Source organism: Schistocerca gregaria, chromosome 1, assembly GCF_023897955.1.
Source record: "Schistocerca gregaria isolate iqSchGreg1 chromosome 1, iqSchGreg1.2, whole genome shotgun sequence".
NCBI classification, from domain to species: domain Eukaryota; kingdom Metazoa; phylum Arthropoda; class Insecta; order Orthoptera; family Acrididae; genus Schistocerca; species Schistocerca gregaria.
The window spans coordinates 805,286,449-805,312,648 of NC_064920.1; the positions used below are offsets into that span (position 1 = coordinate 805,286,449).

The window sequence follows — 26,200 nt, forward strand, 5'->3', positions numbered from 1 at the left end:
AGGATAATTGTATATAAGTAGTGTTTGGTGATTGCCTTGTCTAAGCTGTAAAAGAATATTGTAATCTTTCTGGTGTTTAATATTATTAATTCTTCTGCACAACAGGCTACAAATGCAACACTTGAGCAACGTGTCCGTGAACTTGAGCTCCAGTTGTCTGGAGCACCAGATGTGGAAGCTCAGTTGGAGGCCCTTAGGAAACAGCACACAGTAGAATCTGAGGCATTACAGAAGCAACATCAAGCTGAACTTGAAGCCTTAGCACTGACTCATGGTCGAGAGACAGAAAAACACCGTCATGAGGCTGCTGAGCTCACAAGAAAATTGAATGAAACCTGTGCCGAGCTTGTTGATAAGATCGACCAGGTTGACAGACAAGCAAAAGCTGCTGCTGAAACTGAAGCTGAACTTCAGCAAGAAATTGAGAGAGTTAGAAATATTTCAGCATTGAAACAAGAAAGTGAAATCAGTGAACAACACAAGCTCATCAGTGAGTTACAAGACCAGGTGAGTCAGCTCAAGGGAGAACTAGAAAAGAAGTCTCTGGATGCAAAAGACGTCCAAGAAAGCCTTGAAAAGAAACTGAGAGATACTACTGATCTTCTCAATGTTAGTGAACAGAAATTAAACGAAGCTCATCTGAAGAATGAAGCTGAACTGACTGAGAAAAATGAACTGATAAAACAATTGCAAGAGAAAGAAGTGGAGCTTAAGAAGAAACTCGAAGACAGTGATAAATTGAAACAAAATGTAGAACAACACTTGACTGATAGTGTGAATGAGCTCACAATGACAATTAAGGAGAAAACAAATACTATACAGAATCTCAAGGAAAAGGTTGATGATTTGAACAAGAAATTGGAAGTTTCTGAAAGTGTGTTGAAGGCTAGTGAAGAAAAACTAGCAGAGACTGTCAAAAAGTACACAAGTGACACAGATGTTAAGAATGAAGCAATAAAGGTGTTAGAGGAAAAGGAAATACAGTTGAATAGAAAAGTACAAGATACAGAAGATCTGTTAAAGAGTAAAGAGCAACAGCTCACAGAAACTCTTGAAAAATTTGCGTCTGAACTAAAAGAAAAAAATGATCTAATAAGTTGCCTGGAAGAAAAAATAAAAGGAAGTAGCCTTGAGATCACAGAGTTGAAAGATTCAATAAATGGCTTGAAGCATGAGTATGAAGACAATTTACAGAAAATTAATCAGCAGCATGGGATAGACATTGCAGAAAAAACAAATCTCATAAGAGCTTTAGAGGAACAGATTAATAGCAAGAACGAAGAACTGCGGATTATGAAAAATGATACTTTGAACATGAATGAAGGTTTGTCAAGTAAAACTGAATTGATTACCAAACTGCAAATTGAAGTTGATGGTAAGAATATTTTTAGAACCTAAAATCTACTATTTTATATTTCCTTGTAATTTCTTTACACAATATTATATTTCAAAACAAAGAAAACGTGTCTTAGTACTTGCTTTTTAGTCTGTTGATGTGGAATGGAATGGTAAAGTATTTCAAAACTGACATTATGGGCTACAGTTTTATTGACAAAAGAAGATCATAGAATATTTATATAAATAATTTAGGAAGAAAGGAAGCAACTCATCAAACAGTAAAAGTGTGGAATTGTCAACAGGCACACAAAAAAAGTCTGAAAACTTTGCTAGCTTTTAGATAAACCCTTTCTCAAGGTGGAGCGTGCACGCGCACGCGCGCTCCCTCATCCACACACACACACACACACACACACACACACACACACACACATTCTCTCTCTCTCTCTCTCGCATGCGTTTCTGTGGGGTATGTGCTACTCAAGAGGAGTGATATGAATCCCTATGTATTCTTAACAATAAATGATACTCATCAAGAAAAAATGGAAATGCCGTGTGGCTAGGGCCTCCCATAGGGTAGTCCCACAAAGGTTAGGCAGTATATTGTATGGTGCTCCACAACTATGGATTTAAAAACGCATAAGGTGGTGGTACTGAAAGTCTAGCTGCAAATATTTTATGTTTCATGGAATTCATAGATGTAAATGTTTACAAAATTACTATCATATTTTCCAGTTTTTTTGTTTTAAATTGTAGGCTAAATATTTTGCGGCATGAGATGAAGCTGACTTGCCCTATGTTACAAGTATGAACTCTGTACATAATTTAGTGAAATGGGGTCAAATGAAAATCTTTTAATCAATTTATCAGTTAGCATATTAATATGATTATGTAGGTTTAACTGGGAGCTTATTATTTATGATGTCTCAGATGTTGACTTATCATATGCTAGTACTGATTTAGGGCTCCTATACATGTTGATGTCTGGCTTTGGATCATTTTCAACATTAAAGTGCTGCTTAGGATTGGAGGTCATATTACAACAGCTGTTGATAAGTGATTCTTACTTCAAAATACCTTCAATGGACTAGATGTAAAACTAACAGTAAATGTTTATCTGAGCATGGTGGTCAAATGTTGACAATAAAACACCAAGCAGTTAGGTTCAAATAATAAAAAAAAAAAACAGTGTGTGAAAAATATATAACTCATGATGCATCAGGGTGTTGAATGATAATGTATGGACAGAACATTGAGAAGAGATTCAGAAAGCAGGCATTGTTGGTCATAAAAGAAAAAAAATGCATATGAAAGAACACAATCAATGACTCATCGTGGTATTTAGAAATAACTCATAGAAAGAACATTTGTAAGAGATTTACTGAGGAGGCTGTGTTGATGAAAATTATTTCTTTCTTAAACCCTCTGTTTCTCAGGTCCAGTGTGCTGACTTATTTTTTTGTAATTGAGGTCCGTCTCCAAACATTACTTTCACCCATATAATACAGAAGAATACATAATATTTGTCAGATTTTGTTTTACACTTTGTAAGGTAATCAATAAGAATAATTACTTGTATGCCTCATAAAATGCTGACCATAGTATTCCCAGCAGATTAAACTGAACTTTTTTTCTTTTTTGTTCTCCTAACAACCACTGCATTGCTGGCATGAGGTGGTGAACCCAGATCTTTCTATAGAAACAAATCTGTGCACCAAATTAGTTAAAACTTTCCTGAAATGGTCCATAAATTGCTAAAGATTTTATTTTTGTGTTTGATTTTGGTCAGCATTCAACAAATGTACTATACATCTTGCAAAATGCTCTCTCATAGTTACATTTACATGTAAATTCACTGGCTTTTGATGTGCATATGCTGTCAGCTACTTCATACACTTTTGATCTCTGATTGTCCAATATCATGTTGTGCACATTCATAATGTTTTCTCCTGTGGTTATAGTTTTGGGACATCCTTCTGGAGGTTTATGGCCATATTTGAGTTCAGCTGCCCATTTCCTAGATATTGAAACTAAGAGAGTAGACTCATTATAAACAATTATCAACTTCAAAGTGTCATGATATCCTATTACATTTCTTTGAACAAAACACACATTACATAAAAGCCTTTGTAAACAAAAATATTTCACAGGTCAAGTGGACACTTCACTTTTGCTGTTGCACTGCAAGTATCAATACAGCAAAAACAAAATTTCATAGATATCAGTGCTAGCTCTGTTCCAGGCATGAACTTTACTTTTACATTCATACACACCTTGTAATGAGAGGTAGATACATATTACATTTACTAACAGTGTTGAACACCATGTTAATCTGTCTGTGTAGGGCTCACCACCTCCTTCATAGTGATCCTTTTTTCACATCATGGTTTGTGTTCCACTCACAATTTTTCCATATCCTAACTGTGAATACAACAATGAATGATTTCTGAATATTGCACAAAAAAGAAAGTAATACTAGAAACTAATTGCTGAGTTATGAAAATTGAGACTGCTGGCACTTCTCATGTGCAGATGAATGGTGAAGACCATGTATGTATTCTGTTTCACTAGACATTCACACACACACAAACACACCACTGACGCAGTTTGAAGAGCACATTCAAGAAATATCTTGAGGTCCATGTTTTTCTGGCAACTGTTCTAATTAATCCACAGGAAGACAACTCAAAACCCTAACAGTGTGACTTAACACTTTAGACTGTCAGTGCCTGGCTCCTTGGAATTAATAACCTTGCATGCTTTTCTCTTGCAGTCCAGAACTCCTTACAGATTCTCCTGTGCTGCAGCAAAAATAATTCCCTATAAGAAAAGATGAAATGGAGAAATGTTTGTAAAACTATTAAGATTGGTTTATTGATAGATATTTTTACTCGCTACCAAAGTATTCACATGAAAGATTAGGCTGCATGCCAGACTGGAACTCAAACCTAAGTTTTTCCTTTGTGGTATGTAAAAAAACAACATACAGAAGAAAAGCTGAGGATGTAGAACAGGTTATATCTAGTGTAATGCTGATAGAATAACAGCCAGGGTTACTTCTGAATTTTCCTGTGTTGTGTTGTCCTATGTTGATATAGGATTTCAGTCAACTATTTCTGGTTTCCTACACTTGTACATTTAACACTTATCTTTCCCTATTCTGCTGATTTCCTTATTTCCAGATAACATTTTTTTAGTAACATTGTTGTTTTCTTTGCCAGCTGAGTATTCAGCCATGGCATGCAATTTTTGAATCTGTCCATCCCACTCTACATGTTATTGTTTTAAAAATTAGTTAATGAAATGTATCACATATTAAAGTTATTGTCCATGCATAAGCAATTTCTTTCATACAACAAATGTCTACAGCTTTGCACAAAAAATTAGAAACTGCTGAAGAATCAGGCAAGCAGCTGTCAACTGAAATACAGAAACTACAACTTGATGTAGGAGATACACAAAGAAAACTGCAGGCAGCTGATGAGAGGTCTGTCCAGCTCAGTCTTCAAAAGCAGAAACTGGTAATTAAATTTAAGAACAGAACTATAATAAGGATCTCATTCTCTACTTTGAAACATGTGGACAAAAAGTGTGTGTATGTGTGTGTGTATGTGTGTGTGTGTGTGTGAGAGAGAGAGAGAGAGAGAGAGAGAGAGAGAGAGAGAGAGAGAGAGAGAGAGAGAGAGAATGTATGCACACGTGTGTGCATGCATTCATGGGCATGCTGGTGTGAGTGTTTTCGTGTTCAATTGATAAGGTGGAAGATCACAAAAAATTTAATTAGTTTGCTTTAAGGTGGAAGGAGTATATAGAGCGTCTATACAAGGGAGATGAATTCGAACACAATATTATGGAAATGGAGGAGGACATAGATGAAGATGAGATGCGAGATATGGTATTGCGAGAATCTGATGGAGCACTGAAAGACCTAATCGAAACATGGCCCCAGTAGTAGACACCATTCTGTCAGAACTACTGATAGATGTGGAATAGCCAGTCATGACTTGAGTGTGCAAGCTTTATGAGACAGGTAAAATATCCTCAGACTTCAAGAAGAAAATAATAATAAAAAATCCAAAGAAAACAGCTGCTGACAGATGTGAATATTCCAAACTAGACGTTAGTTATAGGAGTCGAGGAGCATGAAAGGGAAGCAGTGGTTGAGAAGGGAGTGAGAAACAGTTTAGCCTATTCCCAATGTTATTCAATCTGTACATTGTGCAAGCAGTAAAGGAAACCAAAGAAAAATTTGCAGTGGGAATTAAAAGCTCAGGGAGCAGGAATAAAAACTTTGAGGAGGTTTGACAATGAAATTATAATTTTGTCAGACACAGCAAAGGACTTGAAAGAGCAGCTGAATGGAATGAACAATGTCTTGAAAGTAGCATAGAAGATGAACATCAATAAAAGAAAAACAAGGGTAATGGAATGTAATTGAATTAAATCAGGTGATACGGAGTAAATTAGCTTAGGAAACGAGACACTTAAAGTAGTATTGGAGGGAAGTGTGGGGGAGGGGGGGGGGGGGGTTAAAATTTTTGAGGGAGACAAAGAAATGGATATATTAAGCACATTCAGAAGGATGTAGGTTGTAGATTCTAGTAGTTATTTGGAGATGACAATGAGGTTTGAACAGGATAGAGTAGCATGGAGAGCTGCATCAAATCAGTCTTCGGACTCTCTCTCTCTCTCTCTCTCTCTCTCTCTCTCTCTCTCTCTCTCTCTCTCTCTCTCTGTCTCTGTTTCTCGCTATCCCTCCCTCCCTCCCCACTCCCCCACACCCCCCACTCCCTCCTCCCTCCCTCCCCCTCTCCCTCCCTCCCTCCCCCTCTCCCTCCCTCCCTCCCTCTCTCCCCCCTCTCCCATTCCCCCCTCCCCACATCCCCCCTCTCCCTCTCTGGCTAATTCACTGTCTCCACACCCTCTAACCAACAGCTTCTCCTTCCTCTGTCTTGTCACTCCCTTACAATCCACACTTCCACATCATCTTCATCATGTGCCACACAAACTCACCCAGTCCAGTGCCCTTTTGTGGCATGACTAGCCCATGCATCTGCTGCCTTTCCCTCCCACATTCCTATTCTACACATCTTTCTGGCTGCCTCTTCCAAGACACTGCACAATGTAGATATGTGTGTTTGTGTGTGTGTATTTACTCCTGAAGTATATTCATATTGTTATGAATAATTCATTTCATATTGTTCTTACAGGAGGAAAAAATTGCTGACCTTATGAGCTCCACAAGCGATTCTTCAGTTCAGTTAACAAAGCTGAATACAGAACTCAGTGAGAAGGAGCGGGAGCTTGAGCAAACTAAAGAACAAGTCATATCTGCAAAGCAGGATATGGAAATGGCAAAACAAAAACTTGAGCTATTGATAACAACATCACAAAAAAATGAACAAGAACTGAAAGAAAAAATTGAATCTGCTGTCAGCCATGCTGAAGAAATTGAGAAAGATGCAGAGAGAAAGTTAGCAGATGCAAAAATGAAGGAGCAGGAACTTAGAGATTTGATAGAGAAGTTGCAGACAGATTTAAAGCAAGCAGATAAGGATTATGGAGGGCAACTCTCTGAAACTAAAAGTGAAGTGAAAAGATTGGAAGAAGAACTGAAGAAAAAAGATAATGAAGCTAATACTTTGAGAAAGGAGCTAGAGAAGAAATCAGAAGAAATGGTTAAAGAAGCAAATGAGAAAGAAAACCAGTATAAGAAAGATTCTGAAGAGTTATTTAAAATAATTCAAGGTAAGGATGAGGAACTAAAGCAGAAAATGGAAAACATTTTTGTCATAGAAGCAGAATTGAAGAAATTGAAAGAAGAAAATGAGGAAAACCAGAAATTCACAGGACAGCATAAAAAAACTACATTTAGAAGAACTGGAATCACTTAAATCGGAGAAACTTGCTTTAGATCAAATAGTTTCTGAAAAAGACTTGAGTATACAAGCTTTCATGACTGAAATAAGTAAACTGAAGTCAGATAAGGATGCAATTGAGGCCACTCTCACAAGCAAAAACACCGAATTAGAGGCTGTGCTGGGTCAGATGGCAGTGCTGGAAAATGAGAAAACTAATTTTGAGAAGACATTGAAAACAAAAGATGTGGAAATGGACAAAATACTGGAAGATAGGCAACAGCTAACAAAACAGGTGGCAGATTTAAATGGTAAAGTAGAGACCATTGAAACTGAACTTTCTGAGACCAAGAAGCAGCTGAATGTAAAAGAAACAGAGTTAATTTCCCAAATAAACATTTTACAGTCAAGAGCAGAAACTGCAGAAACCACCATTGCTGAAAAGGATCGTCAGTTAGCAGAGCAAACCGTTGCATTAAGTGGAGATGTATCACAGTTAAGAAACAGAGCAGAGAAAGCAGAGTCAGAACTTGCTGAGAAACAAAAACTGGAGCTGGAGTATAGGAAAACAATGGATGAAGATGTCAAAGTGCTAACAAAGAGAGCTGAGACTGCAGAGGCAGATCTGGCTAAATGGCAACAAATGCTGGCTGAGAAAGATGAGCAACTAATAAAAGCAACAGAAAATGTAGAACACCTCCAAAAACTCATGTAAGTACATTAATAACTTTGTTTCTAACTGATTTTTTAATTTTTAAGACACTCACAAGAACTAGTAGAAGTGTTATGTCGTAAGTTAATTAAATTTACTCCATTATAATGAGATTTCAAATGTGACATATTCCTGTCATTATTTGTAGCTTTCAAATCATATAACTTATTATGCTGGAGCACTTAAAGGTTCATAGTGAAACATAAACTCATAAGCAACTGAATTAGAAATAGCTGCTGTGTTAGAGAGAGAGAGAGAGAGAGAGAGAGAGAGAGAGAGAATACTTCCAAGTACTCAATGTAAGCATGTTACAAATTTTGTTTGAATTCATATTTTCCACAAGCAGGATACAAACAAGTATTGTTAGAGGTATTATGCCATAAATGTATTCCATTTATCCACAAAAAATAGAGACTGCACATGGCAAAGAAAATCAGTTTTAGCTCAGAATGAGAGTTATTTAAAAAAACTTTCAAGATAAGTTTGGAGATGCTTGTATTGAGAAGAGGTTGTACTTGTGACACCATTAGAAATCGAATAGTTTATATTATACATGACTGATTATTGTCAAACCTTGTATTGGCAGTCTGAGCCATAGTCAAGAGTGGAACAGACAAAACATTCAGTTTCAGTGCATTTAATTGTGGGCAGATTGTGGGTGCCACACACATGTGACACTTCATCTCTAAGCATTGGTAGACTCTGGGATTTAGATGAGGCACTGTGCCAAGACTGTATCATGAGTGCTTGCATTTGGGGAAACGGGTCTCCATCAGAATCAGCTGTCTCGATTAATAAAGTGTTGACAGCAGTGGTCACTGTCAACTTTTGTGGATTTTGACAGCAGAAGACATACATAAACTGCTGCTCCACACATGTACCCCTGCTCAGGGCATGTTACAGGGCACAGAAATTAGCATGAGTGCAGGAGGATCACCATTGGACACACATAGTATTGGAAAAGCTCATGTGGACATATGATTCATGATATACAGGGGGTGTCTGTAAGAATGTGCAAAAATGTAACAGAGTGTAGAGAATGCTCCAGTTAACAATTTGAAATAGGTAACCTGGGGTCAGAGAAACCAGCTTAAGGAGGTATGGAAGTAGCATTACTGTTTTCCTGCTTATTTACATTTAACATGCATAAAGGATTTACACATACTGTACTATTTATTTCATGTCATTCTTTATTTCCTTCGAGGAAACAAGGAGGATGCGCCTGATTACTAGGAAGTCATGGTGCAGGCTTTGTTTACTTCAGTTATACATGCTAGCCGTTGTCCCATGGTCCATAAGGGATCAACGAAGATTGGAAATAATGAGGCTCTGTTGTATCATATTTACATTGTCCCATGACAGAACATGCTACTAATCAATGGTAGACCCATTCATTTCTCTGCGCTATTTAGAGACGTACAGTACAATATCATGGAGCAGTACCAGTACAGTTTTGCAGAACTCACTAACATGCACCTTGTGTATGGGGAAGTACATTGCAATGCTTTCACTGCTGAAAGGCTGTACAGGGAAACATTTCCTAACAGGCATCATCTGTGATGGCAAGTGTTTATTTCTCTCAATTGACAAATTCAAGAGACTGGTTCACTGGAAAGAGGAAATGAGGGACCTGGCAACATAAGGACCACTCGCACACCTGATTTTGAAGAGGAGGTGCTGGGAGGTGTTGCAGTGGTCACCACTACAAGTACTTGTTGTATTGCACACGAAATGGGTGCTGCACATACTAGCATGTGGCGAGTACTCCATGAACAACAATTACACTCATATCACCCACAATTAGTCCATGCAATGCTTGTGACTGACTTTGCACCAAGGATTGTGTCAGTGGTTGTTCCAAAAATGGATTCATCAACCAGATTTCCTCCAAATCATGCTATTTACTGGCAAGTCCTCATTTGATCTTGATGGTATTTTGAAAGGCAGGAATAGCATGTGTGAGATGATGAAAACCCTCATGTTGTAATAGAGTCACACCATCACATACATTTTGCTGCAAGTATCTGGGCCAGTGTTGCACATGACAATCTCGTTGGGCCATATCTTTTACCTGGCTGTCTGAATGGCCATCTGTACTTCGGTTTCGTGCAAAGAGTTCTACCTGAGTTGTTGAAGAACGCACCCATGGCTGTTTGAGAGAGGATGTGAATGCAACTTAATGATGCACTGCATCAATTCAGTGTGGATGTCCACAACCATCTCAGTGCTCTATTTCCTGGTCACTGGATTGGAAGGGAGAGCCTATTCCATGGCCTGTGCAATCACCTGACCTGAATCCCCTTCATTATTTCCTATGGGAATACCTAAAGTCACTTGCATATGAGACTCCAGTGGATATGGACATGGAATTAGTTGCCAGAATTGCAGCTGTGATTTGAAACACACTAGGGATATTTGTCAGGGTGTGTCAGAATCTTGGTCACTGTTGTCCTGCTTGCATCGAGGTTGATGGCTATCAATTTCAGCACATTTTGTAAGATACAGTACAAATGGTATGTTTGTTGTGTCAGGTATGGTATTTCCAGTCGACTGTAGCTAACATAAATAACAAAGTGCACAGCAATGTGATTTTATTCCTGTTACCTCCTTTAGATGGCTTCTCCGACCCCAGGTTCCCTGTCTCAAATTGTTCAGTGGAGCATTCTGTATGTCCTGTTAAATTTTTGCACGCTCTTATTGAAACATCCTGTATACTGGTGCAGGCCGATGGCAAGGTACGAATGAATTGAAAACTACTTGCCAGCAGGACTCTATAGAGACAGTTGTGGAAGGTAATCTGGTGTGGGAGATGTTACATGGGATGAATACAAACACCTATATGTCTGCCATCAGTTCTCTGTGTCAAACAATACAAAAATCTACTGTCCAATGACATACAATCATTGGTTGGCTTCAGCACACTACAGATGAACTGTACCTTAAGAAAGACAATGCAACACCATACCAGTCCCTAGCTATGTCAGAATGATTTGAGGAACACTCTAAAAGTGTGATATTGCCTGTGTGACTTTCCATGTTACCTGATCTCAATCCTGGGTCCCGTGTCCTATTGGACCCAGTTCGTATTACTCCCTATGAGATGTAGGCAATAGTTTGGTGATCATGGACCACAATGGCTCCTCAGTCACTTCAGTGTGTAGTGGATACCATGACTTGATATCCCTGTTAGAGTCTTCGGGACAAAAGGGGAAAAAGGGTGCTACACTTTATTAGGTAGGGTCAGGTTTTATTTTTTTCATTAGTGAGTGTATTTTTACAATGAAAAAGTTTTTCTTGCTTTTACAGACATTAGTACAGTAGAATTACTGAAATGTGAAAGGTATTTTAAATCCATCTCTGCAGCTACAAGAAAATGTACATTTTGTCATCAAATGCGTTTTATATTATTGAAATAAAACATCATCAGTGGTCTTAATGAAAGATATTTACAATTTGGATTATTTTCTGGATTGAAAAACAAACAAAAGTTTTTGATTTTACTTACATTATTTTTTTTATGATTTTCATTTACATTGGGAAATGCCATCTGCTTACACATTTTTGAGGTATTCCTTTATTTGACACTGTAATTCTTGCCTAAACCCACACTGCTCTGCAGGACTATCTATTTCCTGATGTGAAACATACAGTGTCCAAAGCAATGTGGGATTAGGCCAGAATCAACAGCACCAAATGAAGGAATATCTCAAAAACATGTAGATGTTATTTCATGTTGTGAGCAAAATTCAGACAAAAAATTATCATAAGAAAAATCTATTTTGTAGGCAAGTTCTGCATTTTGACATATTCCATCCCTTCCACACCAAAAAATCTCTCCCATGCAGCCTGGGCTCCTGTTGGTGATGTATCTGCAATGATAAGAACTCCCTTGCCCACTATGCTGAAGGTCTGATCAAGGCCTTCACAGACAGACACAACCCCCCCTCCCCTCCCCTCCCCTCCTCTCCCCTCTCCTGACCTAGTCTGCAAACAGATTTCCCAGGCCTTATCCCCACATCCTCTCACATATCCAATTCTTCCAACACCCTGAAGAATTAGCTACAAAGGAGTGCCCTCTTCCTCACAATAATACATAATACACAGCCAAGCATAACAAGCTCAATTTCAATGGCTTCTTCATAATCCAGGTTGCCTGGATCCTTTCCTCGACCTCCAGCTTCTCTGAACTACACAGATAGGAGTTGTCATCCTCTTGGCTCACATAATTGTCCTGGCTTCAATCTCTGGTAACCCACTGCACTGTTCCCACACCCTCCACCCAACAGTTTCCCCTCCCTCCATCCTGTCACCCCATCCTAATTCACATCCCCATATCACATTTAGCATGTGTCACTTTCTACTGGCTGCGACAACTGTGCATCACATTCCTAGCGCACCCACCTGCCACCCCTCCCTCCAGCATTTCTGTGTGTGTGTGTGTGTGTGTGTGTGTGTGTGTGTGTGTGTGTGTGTGTGTGTGTGTGCGTGTGTGTGTGTGTGTTCCATGCCTTGGTATGGTCGATGCAAACTGACTGCATGACAGAATGGCCAGTAATATTAAGAACCATGCAAGTTTTGCCTTAGTAGGGAGCACATTTATTTTACTTGCAGACAAATGCATTATCCAAAGGTTTTACCTGCACTTAAAGGTTTCATCACTTCTTCTTGGGCACTATCAGACTGGATGCACAGGAGTGCCAGCACCAGGCAACCCCCAAATTTCAAGAAGAGTGTTCTCTTCCCATCACATTGGGTGATGACACCCATTGACAGATTGTGCTTAACCTCACAAGTAAAGACTTGGACAATGCCATGATGTTAATCTTAGAGAAAGGACTGAATTTTGCTTCTATGAAATGAAGTGAAATGAAATGAGGGCATGGCATTGTTGGCCAGGAGGCCCCAATCGGGGAAGTTCGGCTGCCGAGTGCAAGTCTTATTTCAGTTGGAGCCACATTGGGAGACTTGTGCGCTGGTGCTGAGGATGAAATGATGATGAGGACAACACAACACTAAGTCCATGAGCAGGGAAAATCCAAAACTCGGTTGAGAATCGAACCCGGGCCCGTTGCATGGGAGGCAGCATTCAACCACTCAGCTAATCAGGTGGACTTTGCTCCTATGCCAAGGGGCCTTCCATCACTGAATTTATTTGCTCAATAGAACAAGTGGTGTCAACGTTCCTGAGGAAGAAGAAATTAGACAGGAAGTTTTGCATACATTGTGTTGAGCTCTGCCGCTTCTGTGTTTAAAAGGATAGCAATGCAGCCTGTTTGAGAATATCTGGAATTATTAATCCTCCCAGAAGATAAAGGTAATGGTACAGTACTTCCTTTATAGAATTATTATGTGGTCAATATGGAATGCTTACTAAAGGATTCAGCATATTGAAGATTGCAGAATGATCCTACTGAACAACTAAAATGGGAGATTCTTTCACTTCTGAAGAAGAGTTCATTATCCAACAACATGCTGAAAAAACTATGTACTGATGCTGCTGTTCTGCTGAGATTGTATGATTTGCCAAAAGTTTATAAAGAAGCAGTGCCACTAAGTCCCACTGCAAGTAATTTGAATGTGCCTGCTTTCAACTTGGGCAAATATATCGGTTCTTAGTCCTCACAATGTAAAATGAACACTGTATTTCCAATTCTGTGAATTTCATCCAGCGTTGGAAGTCTTTGTGTCTTGGTCCCTCAGATTTGCAGTCTCTCTTTTCACTCAGATTCCTTTTGAGGCAGCCTCAATATTAATTAGTGAAAACTGGACATGGAACTGACGAAATTTTGCATCATGCGCTGATATCTATATGTTTTCTATTCAGCGACAAAAGAGAGTGATGGAATGCCTATGGAAACAACAGTCATTGACTTGCTGACAGAATGTCTCAACAGTGGTACTCAATAGCTATTCCTCACATTTGCTGCCTTTCACTGCTGGTGGCACTGTGTGATCACTTGTGTTAGGTGCCTGCAGTGATGGTTTATAGAGGACATGCTGTTGGCCTTCAGTGGCATATAAAAGGGCGCCATTTCACGATATGAATCAGTTTCAACAAGATCAGCAAACAGTATCCTCACCTGAAGATGGTGGCCAAGTGGACCACAGAAATGTCATGTCCAGATGACTGCATGACCTGGCTGCAGACCCGAGAAGAATATCATCAGTTAATAAACTGGGGAAGTCCACATACTCACACCATTGTGCATTACTCCATTAACAGAATTGCAATGCTTCTGCACATTTAGATCATCAAGCTGCTGAGGTATACTCCTACTTACTAATTAATTGGTCTTAGCTGATTATATTCTAAAATGTGAACCATTGTCTTTGAAATTAGCTATGCAGCTGTTTAATATTTTGCATCTGATGAATCAAAATAATTATTGTCTTAATCAAAATGAATGCAAACAGTGTTGGAGACACAAGGGAAGTTTCTAGTTGTGAGGTATTGGAGCAATAACAAATGAAACAAAGCAAATACACACTGTTTTTCACAAGTAATTTAATCACATTTTCTGTCCTGTTTATTTGTTAGTAAGTAGATGCTTGTCTTCAATCTTTTTTGTGATTTGAGCAAATTTACAAGCCTGATAACTGTATTAAATGCAGGACTCAACTTCTGAGAGTAGCCATCACAAAATTTCTATGAGTTTATTTGGTCAATCACCAGTAGTCACTCTTTGTATGAATCAGAGATAACATGATGTAAGTTTTACTTATTTGTACCTCAGATTATACTTTCAAGTATCATTATGTACCCGAGGGCTATGCTGGCAGTAGTGTCGCTACCAATACGGCCAAAAAAGTCAGACAGGCTGCAGCAGGGGAGCCAGCCAAAGTGTCCTACATCATAGGGTAGGGAGGGCTCAAAAGGTGTAGAGAAGCCAACCTTCATAGGGGAGAAAACTCTAAATCAGTCCAAGTCCTCCACAATGGGTGTTGGACACGGTGCCAGTAACCTCACACTGTAAAAACATGTGGTGGAACCATAACAAGAACCTCAGATAATGGATGGGACATACAGAACATGACTTCAGCAGAGTAACTGATAAAATATTTAGCAATAGTAACTTGGAATATAGGACAATGTTGAAACCTGGAAAAATGAAAGAAATGTTTTTGAAGAGATTGTGAAATTAAAGTACAATATTGTGGCGCTACATGAAGTGAGATGACAAGGGCGAGGGCAGTTCAATATGGCTCAGTATTCTCTGCTCTGCGGTAGACCAAAAGAAGAAGGGATAGGATTTATAACAACAAAAGAGATTATGAGAAGTCTTTTGTAATTTCAGCTTATAAAAGAAACAATCAACCAACTGAGAACAAAATTTCAGAATATAATGATACAATAATAACAGCATACACACCAAAAGAGAAAGCAGGAGAAGTTATGAAAGGATAGTCTTATGAAGACTTTGAGAGTACACATTTTAAAGTACAAAAGTATAACCTACTGCTAGTTTTGGGAGAGTTTAATGCACAGTTTGGGCAAAATGGGTATGGAAGAGTATCTGGGAAATACACTTTACATGAAGAAAGTAATGAAAATACACCTGAGTTTCATCAGTTTTCTGCCAGTTATGAACTGTAAGTGGATTAGTTAAGCAAATAGATCATTTGTTAGTAAAATCATGCTAAGCCTCATCAGTCACAGGTGTAAGGAGCTACGGGGATCCAAACTGTGATTCAGATCTCTACGCTTTAAAAACTGTAGTGAGAAATGCTGCAAGACTGAGAATGCTACAGAGAGACAAGAAAAAATGTAGAGTTGTATAAGGAATTAAGGTTGTGAGGTTTAGCTCTACCTTTGGCTAACTGACTTTTTCTTGATATGTTGGTAGTGACTAGGTTAATGACACATGTACTGATTCCTTTTAACTTTATTAGGAGTACACATGCACTGTCACCTCTATAAGTAGGCAGGACAGAAATGCTATAATTCAAATTCTAATCCTTATCATAGAAAGGAGTTGATTATAGTCTCAGTAACACCAGGTAACAGAAAGTTGGCAAGGAGCATACATTACCAACAAAATTCACAGAAAAAAGGAATAAACAGAATGCATAGAAAACATATAAAAGCATAAAAAACACAGTGCCTCTGGCAGCTGGGCACTGAACTGCTCAGACAGTCATGATGCACTTGCTAAGAACACTGCACTACACTGTACTTTATATGACACTGGTTTCACATTAGTGCATGGTGACTGATGAGACTGCAACATCAGCCCCCTGGGCGGAAGCAGAGAGTGAACATCACAGAATTGCAGCAGGAAGTACACTCAATGGTCAGAGTGAGTCATCTGCAGTAGAGGAGGAACTGCTTTGAGAGATGGATGCTGCAGTGGTGACTTGTGCAGTGCAGTGTCTCCGTCTGAGGTGGGTGGATGCTTTCATTGAGCCTCTGTTAGTGGTGAGTCATGGAAGACATATATTGGTTTAACATGGTTCAATAAGACTCTTGTAGTCTTGCCATTCACCAGACTGGCCATTGTTTGTGTATGATGTTGGAGAACTTTATATGAGCCAGAATATGGGGCTTCCAGTGATGGTTTAATACCTTCTGTGCAGAGCATAACAGGGGTACAGTGCTCCTTATCTTGGTGCATGAAGGAGGGCAGTGTGCTGTGCCACATAGCTTTTGGAGGACAGGTCCTGAAAATGTGCTCTCTCAAGTGATGCAAAAAATCTGTCTGATATTGCGTGGCTGTCTCTATTGTGCCTGTGTTGACAAAATCTCTAGGCTCATTGTGATGAAGCATGCTGGGATATTTTTACTTCCCCTCATGTTTTGCCATCTGCCTCCTTTGAATTAATTTTTTCATTTTTGAACTAATTACCATTTACATACGTGAGTATAATCTGCATTTTCATTTAAGAGAAAGGTTGGCCCTCATGTTAAAGAATATAACACCAGATCTAATTTTGCGCTTAGTTTATGTATGTAATTAATTTTTTAATTTAGTTCAACTATTCCTAGCAATACTTTAATTATAGGGTGAAATCAGTAATTTTTTTGTAACTTTGATTCTATTGTTGACTCATAAATAAATATATTCTATAGTAATTGTAAACATTGGGAAGTGAATTACTACTAATCTTAAAGTATCTATTTGGCTCTATTTGAGAACATGTTAGCAAAGCGAGCCCTTCATTAATTCCAAAGTAATTAACAGTATTGTCAAAGATATTGTTTATGTAATTATATATGTTAATTTCATCATTTAAACAAATAATGTGACTTACCCGTGTAGTAGAAGAAACTGTTAAAAAAATGAATTTTTTGATGTATTCAGTTAATTTAATGAGTTAAGTTTTAATTGTAATTTCTGTAAATTAAACTTCAAACAATGTGTAGTTTCAGTACCTATTATTGTGAGGATATATAAGGGCCCAATTTTTGGTAACGAGACAGTCAGTCCATCCACAGCCGAGTTTCAGACGGGAAAGCTGTCTGGGTTAGAACAACAACAATGCTTCAACTTAACTGTGAAATAAGCGTTACACAATTAGGCCATGTGTTAAAACAATGACAGTGTCTGCTCTGTGCGTACCTTTTTATGCTTCAAGAAATGTGAATGATGTTGTTATGTTTTTTTTTACTGCTTATAGATATTCAACAGTAAACTATTGTAGCACTATGTAGATATTCACCTGAAAACTATTAATGAGGCTTATTGAAAGGTAAACAATATTGCACTGGCCATATTAAATGTGTATATGGGGAGTTGTGAAAAGCTAAAGTAAACAACTGTGAAAATGTAAATGTGTACCTGTTGGCTGCATCATTTACAGTAGACAGTACTGCACTTCCACTCCCTATTTTTTCAGCCAGTATGTCGACGCTGAGGACAACAAACGAAGGAACAAATCAGGGAATGTTGTCATAACATGTAGTGTCTCACCATAAACAAATTATGCCACTGCCGAACCAATCTCAGATTTGAATGTTGTTCGCTAGCCAAGTAGTGCCACTGGCACTGCTGATGACCAGGTCTTTTCATGGCACAGCTTTCGATCATTCCACTTTTTGCCAAGTGGTACCTAATGATCTTATGATGGTTATAACCACAAAACCTGGTCAGCTGAGTGAACATATCTAATTCAAACTGATTTCTGCATTCCCTGGTGATATGCAACGGACATCTGTATCTCACTGATCCAACAACATCCAAATGTACATGGGTGAAGTGAGAGGTAGTATCTGGAAAGTCACCAATCAAGATTTGGACATGGCAGGTAATCTTGCAGTGTTGACACTTGCGTTAAGATCTAACCCATTTTCAACAGCCTTTCTGCATGGCTGGCCGCACAAAACACTGAGACACTAGACAAAAGATTGGATGCACCCCCAGGAGGCACAACTCATGGACAGTGTTAAAAGCTTGCATTCTGAATGCTGGTGGCAAAAAAGGATGAGGTTGATCCCATGAGACACCACAGTACAGACATGAATCTTCTCCTGGTATATCCAAGAGCTGCCATTTGAGTGCTATCACAGCATCATTGATGTACATACTGAACTCCTTGTCTTCTTGTGATGCATGTGCAAGTGCAAAGAGTCCTTTGGACTGTTAGACACTGCTGACCTGCGACCGCCATTCTGTAACAACACTGTTAAGTCCAGATATGTCTATAATGTCTGACATGAATGGGGCCACAAATTTGAGACTATTGAATTTCCTGGGTGAGCAGTTGCCACTGTTTCTCCTTAAAGAAAATGTCAAGGGCTTGTGATCTGTACAGATTGTAAAAACTCACACTTCAACTTGCAGACAAAAATATCTACCTGCCTGGTACACAGCCACCAGTTCACTGTCATATGTATTCCATTTCCTTTGTGAAGGTGACAGTTTGTGGGAGTCAAATGCCAGTGGCTACCAGACATTATCCACCCACTGTTGGAGTGCCACTTCGATGGCTTTCTGGCTCACACACACAACAATAGGTAATAGTGCATCAAGCTTCAGGTGCACTAATGGTGCTGCATCAGCCATCCCCTTCTTTGCAGCCTCAAACACAGGGCACATATTATCTGTCTAGTGCACAAGAGATGTTCCACTAACATTAGGTTCCAGTAACTCTGCTGCATATGGAAGGTGTTGGCTGTAGCAATGAAGCATACCCAAGAAATGGCATAACTTCTTGACTGCAGTTAGCATCAAGTGCATTGCTGAGGGCCATAGTCTTTTTGGCAGCTACATTATGCCTTCATGTATCATAGAATCAAATTTGGCCTTCACTATTGCTAAGTGTATGGAGCCAAACATCTTGGCTGACATGCTACAGGGGGTCCATCTGTGATCTTTATGTGGAGCACTGTGTCATATGGTATGCACTTAGGTGCACCAGGCAGCAAGATCAAATTCAGGTAGTTGTTCAACAAATCTGCGTACTCGCCCCCAGAAGCCTGCATCAGCTTGGCACTGTGAACTGTTGGGCTGTGGTGGAAATCAGTGACTGCTAAGCCAGTGAGACTATCCACCAAGCAAGTGTCTGCAACATCCAGAAGTAGTTGGTAGTAGTCCAAGAGATCTGCCTGATGATTGCCTTGGTGACACTCATGTCATGTGTAGGGGTGGGTGGTGCATTCCAAAGTTGAGCTCCATCTGCTGAGTGCCATATGTCACAATTGAGGAGCTGTTAGTGGCCACCAGATGGAAAGCAGTTGATGACCAGCAATGATGCATGGATGTTTGAGGCAGGATACTCAGATCCAACCCAGTATCTATTAAGAATATCATACTGGAACGTCTGTCAGTGACAAACAGGTGCTTGGAGGACATTTGCCAGTTGATTGAACCTATTACTGATTGCCACTTACATTTGGGTGAGATCACAATGATGACCACTTCTTCGCCTGATCACCTAACTAGTGGTGGTACCTGTACATCTGTGTGTCACTTTGAGGATTCATGGCACCACTGGAAGGTCTACTGTTTGAATATTGTTGATATCAACCTCTGCCATTGCTGGCACTGTCTGATGACAACAGTGTACTGACCTGCATGCACTGCAGTTCGAACTTTGCCATGAGTGAGTCATACTTATCTTGTGCTAATGTTGCTGCAGCGGTTGCACCGTTGTCCTGTGCTGTGACTGCACTGACCTGTGCAGGTGTGAATGCATCTTATATTTGATTGGCCAGGTGCACCAATTGTCCTGTGCCATGTCAGTCTGTGAAGCAACTATGGCTATTACCTGTGGCAGCAAATGAATGCTCCATAGTGTGTGCAACAAGTTATCTGGTACAGTAACTCAGTGATCGTGCCAGTCTTACTGTGCAGGTGTCAGAGGTACTGGGATGGCTTCATGTCACTCATCTCTTCTTGTGTAAGAACTTATTGTACATGATTTTTGTGGGGGGCGGCCAGTTGTCATATCAATTCTGGCTTGAGCTTGGTGTGCAAGTCTGTTTCTGGTGGCACCATAATTATGCCTTGCACCTTAGTGGCGTATCAGTTGTTCAAGCTGGTTTACTGTGAGTGTAAATTTAGTTGTGTCTGCTGTTATTCCTGCACAACAATAACTCGCTTCTACTTGCATAAACCAAAGGACAGGATTATCTGCCCAGATTGGCAGCAGGCAGACTGTAATTCTCCATACTGTTTGTTCTTCAGCCATTGTGGTGTTCATCTGAGATTCCATCAATCACGTCAGGGTCACCACCTGTTGGGTTCAGCTCAACTTTTGGTTAACAAACCTTTGCTTGACGTGTCCATAGTGATTAAGTGAGCAACACTTTTACTGGTTCTTTGTAACTTTATTAGAAGTGTATGCCCGCCATCACTCTTATAAGTAGGCAGGACGAAAATGCTGTAATTAAAACTTTAATTCTTGTCATAAGAAGGAGTTGATTATACGCTAAAACATAGTAACAGCAAGTAACAGAAGGTTGGCAAGGAGCACACGTTACCACCAAAATTCACAAAAATAAACAGAATGCATAGAAAACAGATAAAAGCATAAAAAACACAGCGCCACTGGTGGCAGGGCACGGAATTCCCCAGACAGCTGAGATTCACTTGCTAAGAACATTGCACTGTGCCATACACTGCACAACACTGAACTTTGCGTGTATTTAGTGCATGGTAGCTGATGTGTAGGCCACTACAAATTCTAATGCTTATACAGTATGTAAGAAAAAGGAAAATGAATGGCTGGAAGCAAAATTTCAACAGATAGAAGAACTAAAGGAACAGAATGAAACAAGAAAATTCTCTTATGCAGTAGGATAGAGAAAGAAAAATTTGCAACCAACACAAAATGCATGTAAGAATAGAAATGGAACAAAAACCAAGCATAACAAAAAATATAGCAGGGGTGGGCAGAACAGTTTGAAGATATGCTCAATACCAACTTAGACTGGAGGTCAACAGATCTAGAAGAACAGGAGGAGAATATAGAGGTGAGAGATGAGGAAAGGGATGAGGCAAAAAGGCGAACAATGCAAGAGAGAACTGTGCTCCTGGTGACTATGGGGTCATCTCAGAACTTATAAAATTTGACATCCAATCTCTAATACATGAAATATGTGCACTAATAAATAACATGGGGAAATTAAAGCATCCCTGAAAACTGGGTAACTGGAATAATATATCCTGTATATAAGAAAGCAGAAAAATTAGCTTGTGAAAATTATAGAGGCAAAAATGTATTGAATAAATCCTACAGCATACTTTCTGGAGTGCTGAATGAAAGGATAAAAAAGTGCACTGAAAATATCCTTGGAGAATACCAGTGTGGTTTCCAGCCAAACAGAGGCACTTTTGACCAGTTGCTTGTTATTAGACAAACTTTGTGTTTATTGATTTTAGACAAGCTTTTGATGGTTTTAACTGGTGAGCTTGTATAACACAGTAAATAATTGGGCACCTGTGACAAACTAAGAATGTTAGTTACATTAACACTGAAAGATGCTAAATGAAAAGTAAATGTGAACAACAAAACAACCAAGACTTTTAACTTTGCAAATGGAATGAAACAAGTGTTAGTCTCTCTAATGCCCTGTTTAACTTAGCACTGCATAGTCTGATACAAAAAATACACAGGAGAAGAACAATAATGATGAAATCCAGTTAGATATGTGCATATGCGGATGATGTTGCAGTTGTGGCAACAAATGTAAGCACCCTTAAAGAAATGTATGACGTATTGGAAGTGGAAGGAGCAAAAATTTGATTTACTATAAATGAAAACAACAAAAAAATCTATGGTAATAATCCCTTAAGGCTAGAACACCACCACATGCACTGAAGGCCTCTAATAAATGTTTCAAAGCTGTCATCTGCTTCCATTATCTAGGAGCTCTCTTAACCAGGAATAATAATAATAATAATAATAATAATAATAATAATGAGACAGTGCATTGGAGAAAGCATACCAGCAGGAAACAGAGCATATTATACAAACTTATAGGTATTTAGGAATTTTCTAATTACAGGAGCAACCAATTTAAGGGTATAGTAGTCCCTTTTATGATCAGCAGCAAATATGAATAACCTAAGGTTATTTAAAAGAAAATCCTGTGAAAAATTTATTGGCATGTGAGAGATGAAGAGGGTTGGAGAGTACGGTACAACCATGAAGTACAGAAGCTTACACAAGTGAAAAATATAGTGACATTTATTAAATATCAAAAATAAGCTGCCTAGAACACATGGAGAAGATGACATGATAGGAGGCCCAAATGAATGATGAAAAGCTTTTTGTGCTCCACTGGAAGGAAGGGCCAGCCAAAACCTAGATGGCTGGACAAAGTGTTGGATGATCTCAAGTTGTAAAGCTGATGATGGAAGAGAAAAGCAGACACATGAGGAGGCTGAAGCCCACTTAGGGCTGCAATGCCAAAGAGGGGGGGGGGGGGGAGGAGGAGGAGGAGGAGGAGGAGGAGGAGGAAGAAGAAGAAGTTGTTGTTTATACTTGTATGCTAATAATGGCTTTATTTGTAATCTTTGAAGTTCTGTTATGTAGTTGTGTCATATTAGTTGTTAACTGCAACAGTTTGAAAATTATATTTCTTGTACATACGTATTTCATAACTAAGACATGGCCTTTTTGCATAAAATGTCTGAAATGAAGCTAGCATGAAGGAAAGTTAATTGCACTTACAGCATAATTTTTATTTCTTTAATGGTTCTGTATATCTAGTGTTGTACTGTGTACATTAAAAACAAAGATTCCAAGACTTACCAAGCGGGAAAGCGCCGGCAGACAGGCACATGAACAAAACACACAAACACACACACAGAATTACGAGCTTTCGCAACTGGCAGTTGCTTCGTCAGGAAAGAGGGAAGGAGAGGGAAAAATGAAAGGATGTGGGTTTTAAGGGAGAGGGTAAGGAGTCATTCCAATCCCGGGAGCGGAAAGACTTCCCTTAGGGGAAAAAAAGGACAGGTGTACACTCGCACACACACACACACACATATCCATCCGCACATACACAGACACAAGCATATGTCTGCTTGTGTCTGTGTATGTGCGGATGGATATGTGTGTGTGTGTGTGTGCGAGTGTACACCTGTCCTTTTTTTCCCCTAAGGGAAGTCTTTCCGCTCCCGGGATTGGAATGACTCCTTACCCTCTCCCTTAAAACCCACATCCTTTCATTTTTCCCTCTCCTTCCCTCTTTCCTGACGAAGCAACTGCCAGTTGCGAAAGCTCGTAATTCTGTGTGTGTGTTTGTGTGTTTTGTTCATGTGCCTGTCTGCCGGCGCTTTCCCGCTTGGTAAGTCTTGGAATCTTTGTTTTTAATATATTTTTCCCATGTGGAAGTTTCTTTCTGTTTTATTTACATCGTCATTAATTTGAACCCAACAATTACGGTTGTACTGTGTACATTAGACATTGGACCAATCTTTGTGTGCTATAAACATTTCTTACACTAAAGAATGATTATTTTCCAACTAGAAATAATATTACTTGATATTATATTACATAGTGTCAAAAAGTGATAGATTTTTGTTTTTCTAAATACTCTGTTACAGAACAGAAGAAATTTAAAAATGACTTGAATTTATACTTTTCTGTTATTTTGGCATATGGTGGAATAGTTATGTAAATCCAGTAACAGGAAAGGCAAATATCAGACTGAGGAACAGAGTAAGATTCTATGCTGTTGTAGCATTTCCTTGGAAAACGATGATTTACATCACCCATGTGGCCCTTTCTTGAATATTGCCTGCTGTTCTGGAATTCTAAGCAAATTGGTGTGCATGAAGAATTTGAAAAGTTAAAAAGAAATTGTGAATCTCATAACAGGTTTACTTGGATATCACAAAATGTTATGTTAATGGAAACTTCAGCAAATAAGTAACATTTGTTTGTTGACTAACAGAAAAACATTTAAGAAATGATTACTTAACTGTATGGGTGGTTTCCTCCACAGCATAGACAAGGAATGACCCAATGATACAGAGAAGTGTAGAATCTCAATGTAAACCATTTCTTTTACATAGCATGGTACACAAACATTTTAAAATCACAATCGCTCAATCATTCTACACTGCCATCACTCCCCCCTCCCTGCCCACCTGGCCTGAGTGTGAAGTACTGAAGAAGGGAGTAGGGTTTGTCGACAGCTGATGGACAGTGCTTGTAACTGCAGGTGCTGTGCAAGGTGGTGTGGTCTGCTCAGCCTGCCATGGTCGGTACTTTTATGAGACATACCAGATCATTTCTCATGGCTTGAAGTGCTGCAGATGCTGCCAGTGAGTGAGTGCTGATGGTCCTCATTGGTGGTTGTTGATGGGAGACAGTATAAAGGAGATAGAGAGCAAGCCGGGGTGGAAGGCATAATGTCATCTTAGTGCGATGTGTTGGTGGATGATGGCACTTTCTCACATGCCAAAGCCCTTAGCATATCAGCTGATTGTGCACGCTCCTTCATTGTCAGTGCCACGTCTGCATTGCCGTTCATGGCAGTAGTTGGCAGGAAGACCATTAGCTGGCCTGCCTGTGAGAGACATGGCACCGCCACCATGAAATCCATTGTGTTTGTCAAGAAAAAAGTGCAGATAAGTTTCGTAGGGATGAGTTTAGTCATAAAATCCTGTGCCATGTGGTTGGCTTCTACAGAGAATTAGTCATCAATCAGTTTTACTGCTATTTCTTAAGGCTGAAAATTTCTAACATCTGTGGAGATAACTGTTGATTGTGCCAACAGAGAGTTTGTGGCAGGTACTTTGCCTGCTGTTGGAGATGACTTGTGTCATACTAGGAGTGAAGGGTCCATGCGGGCTTTAGTCTGATTGATGCATCTGTATAAAAAATGTGGCTACGCCATTGTAGCATCCAAAATGGTCCATTATAATGAGCTGCAGCTCTGATCATACATTATCATCATGAAACATTACACAGTCACAGTCAGTGAGTTCTTTATGAATGAATGGTGTTGTCTGTACTATATGTGCCAGTGGAGGAGTTACATGAGGGTTCTATATATGTCTTTTGCCCCTCTATTCCATATCTGGTATGTCAGATAAGACAAGGGGTAGATGAAGGCAGCAAAAACTGTGCTGGCAGCTTCAGTGTCTTGCCATATACAATATCTGTCAGTGGTGTTTTTAAGTCATCCTTGTGTACTGTGCAGACTTTGAAGAATACCTGCAGGAGGACCTCTGTCTATTCCATTTGTGGTACATGAGTGTGGTTTTCATTATTTGGCGCCACTGTTCAACCATGGCATTGCTTTGGGGGTGATAAACCACGGAACGATGGCAAGTGATTCCGCACAAGTTGCATAATACATTAAAAAGTGAAGATCCAAACTAGTGGCCCTGATCTGTGGTAATGGTGTTGGGACAACCAAACCAGGAAATCCAGTTTGTCATGAAAGCATGAGATGTAGATGCCATTGTAATATATGACCTCCGCCCTGTGGATTATAACGTCAGTCATCAACAGTACGTACCTACATTCTTCCAATTTTAGTAAAGGTTCCACTAGTTTGAGGTGTACATGTGGGAACCACCCACATGGGATTTCAAACGTGGAGAGGTGAGGCTGTATGTGCTGGCCTACTTTGCTGCACTAAAAATCTAGGCATGCTCTTGTCTATTCCTGACAATTGTGCTTCACACCCGGCCAAAGAGAATGTTCAGTAATGATACAAGTCAATGGCTGTACACCTGACTGGCTGAGCTTGTGTAGTGTACCAAAAATCACGCATCACATCAACAAAGGTATAATAGGCTGAACATGTCATAGGAGACAGCTGCTTCCATTCCTGGGATCAGTCTGCATTCAGCCTTGGGTCAGTTTTAATGCATCCTTGAGCAGTATACCA

General features: G+C 39.4%; 1 protein-coding gene across 1 annotated transcript in view; it reads left to right on the forward strand.

Moving 5' to 3' along the window:
* The window catches only part of LOC126270326 (CAP-Gly domain-containing linker protein 1-like), a 536,038-nt gene that overhangs the window by 455,467 nt on the left and 54,371 nt on the right, over positions 1-26,200 (forward strand). Inside the window, 4 exon segments of the mRNA XM_049974062.1 lie at positions 106-1,375; positions 4,708-4,859; positions 6,549-7,181; positions 7,183-7,907. Of these exon segments, the coding sequence (XP_049830019.1) occupies positions 106-1,375; positions 4,708-4,859; positions 6,549-7,181; positions 7,183-7,907 (2,780 nt within the window).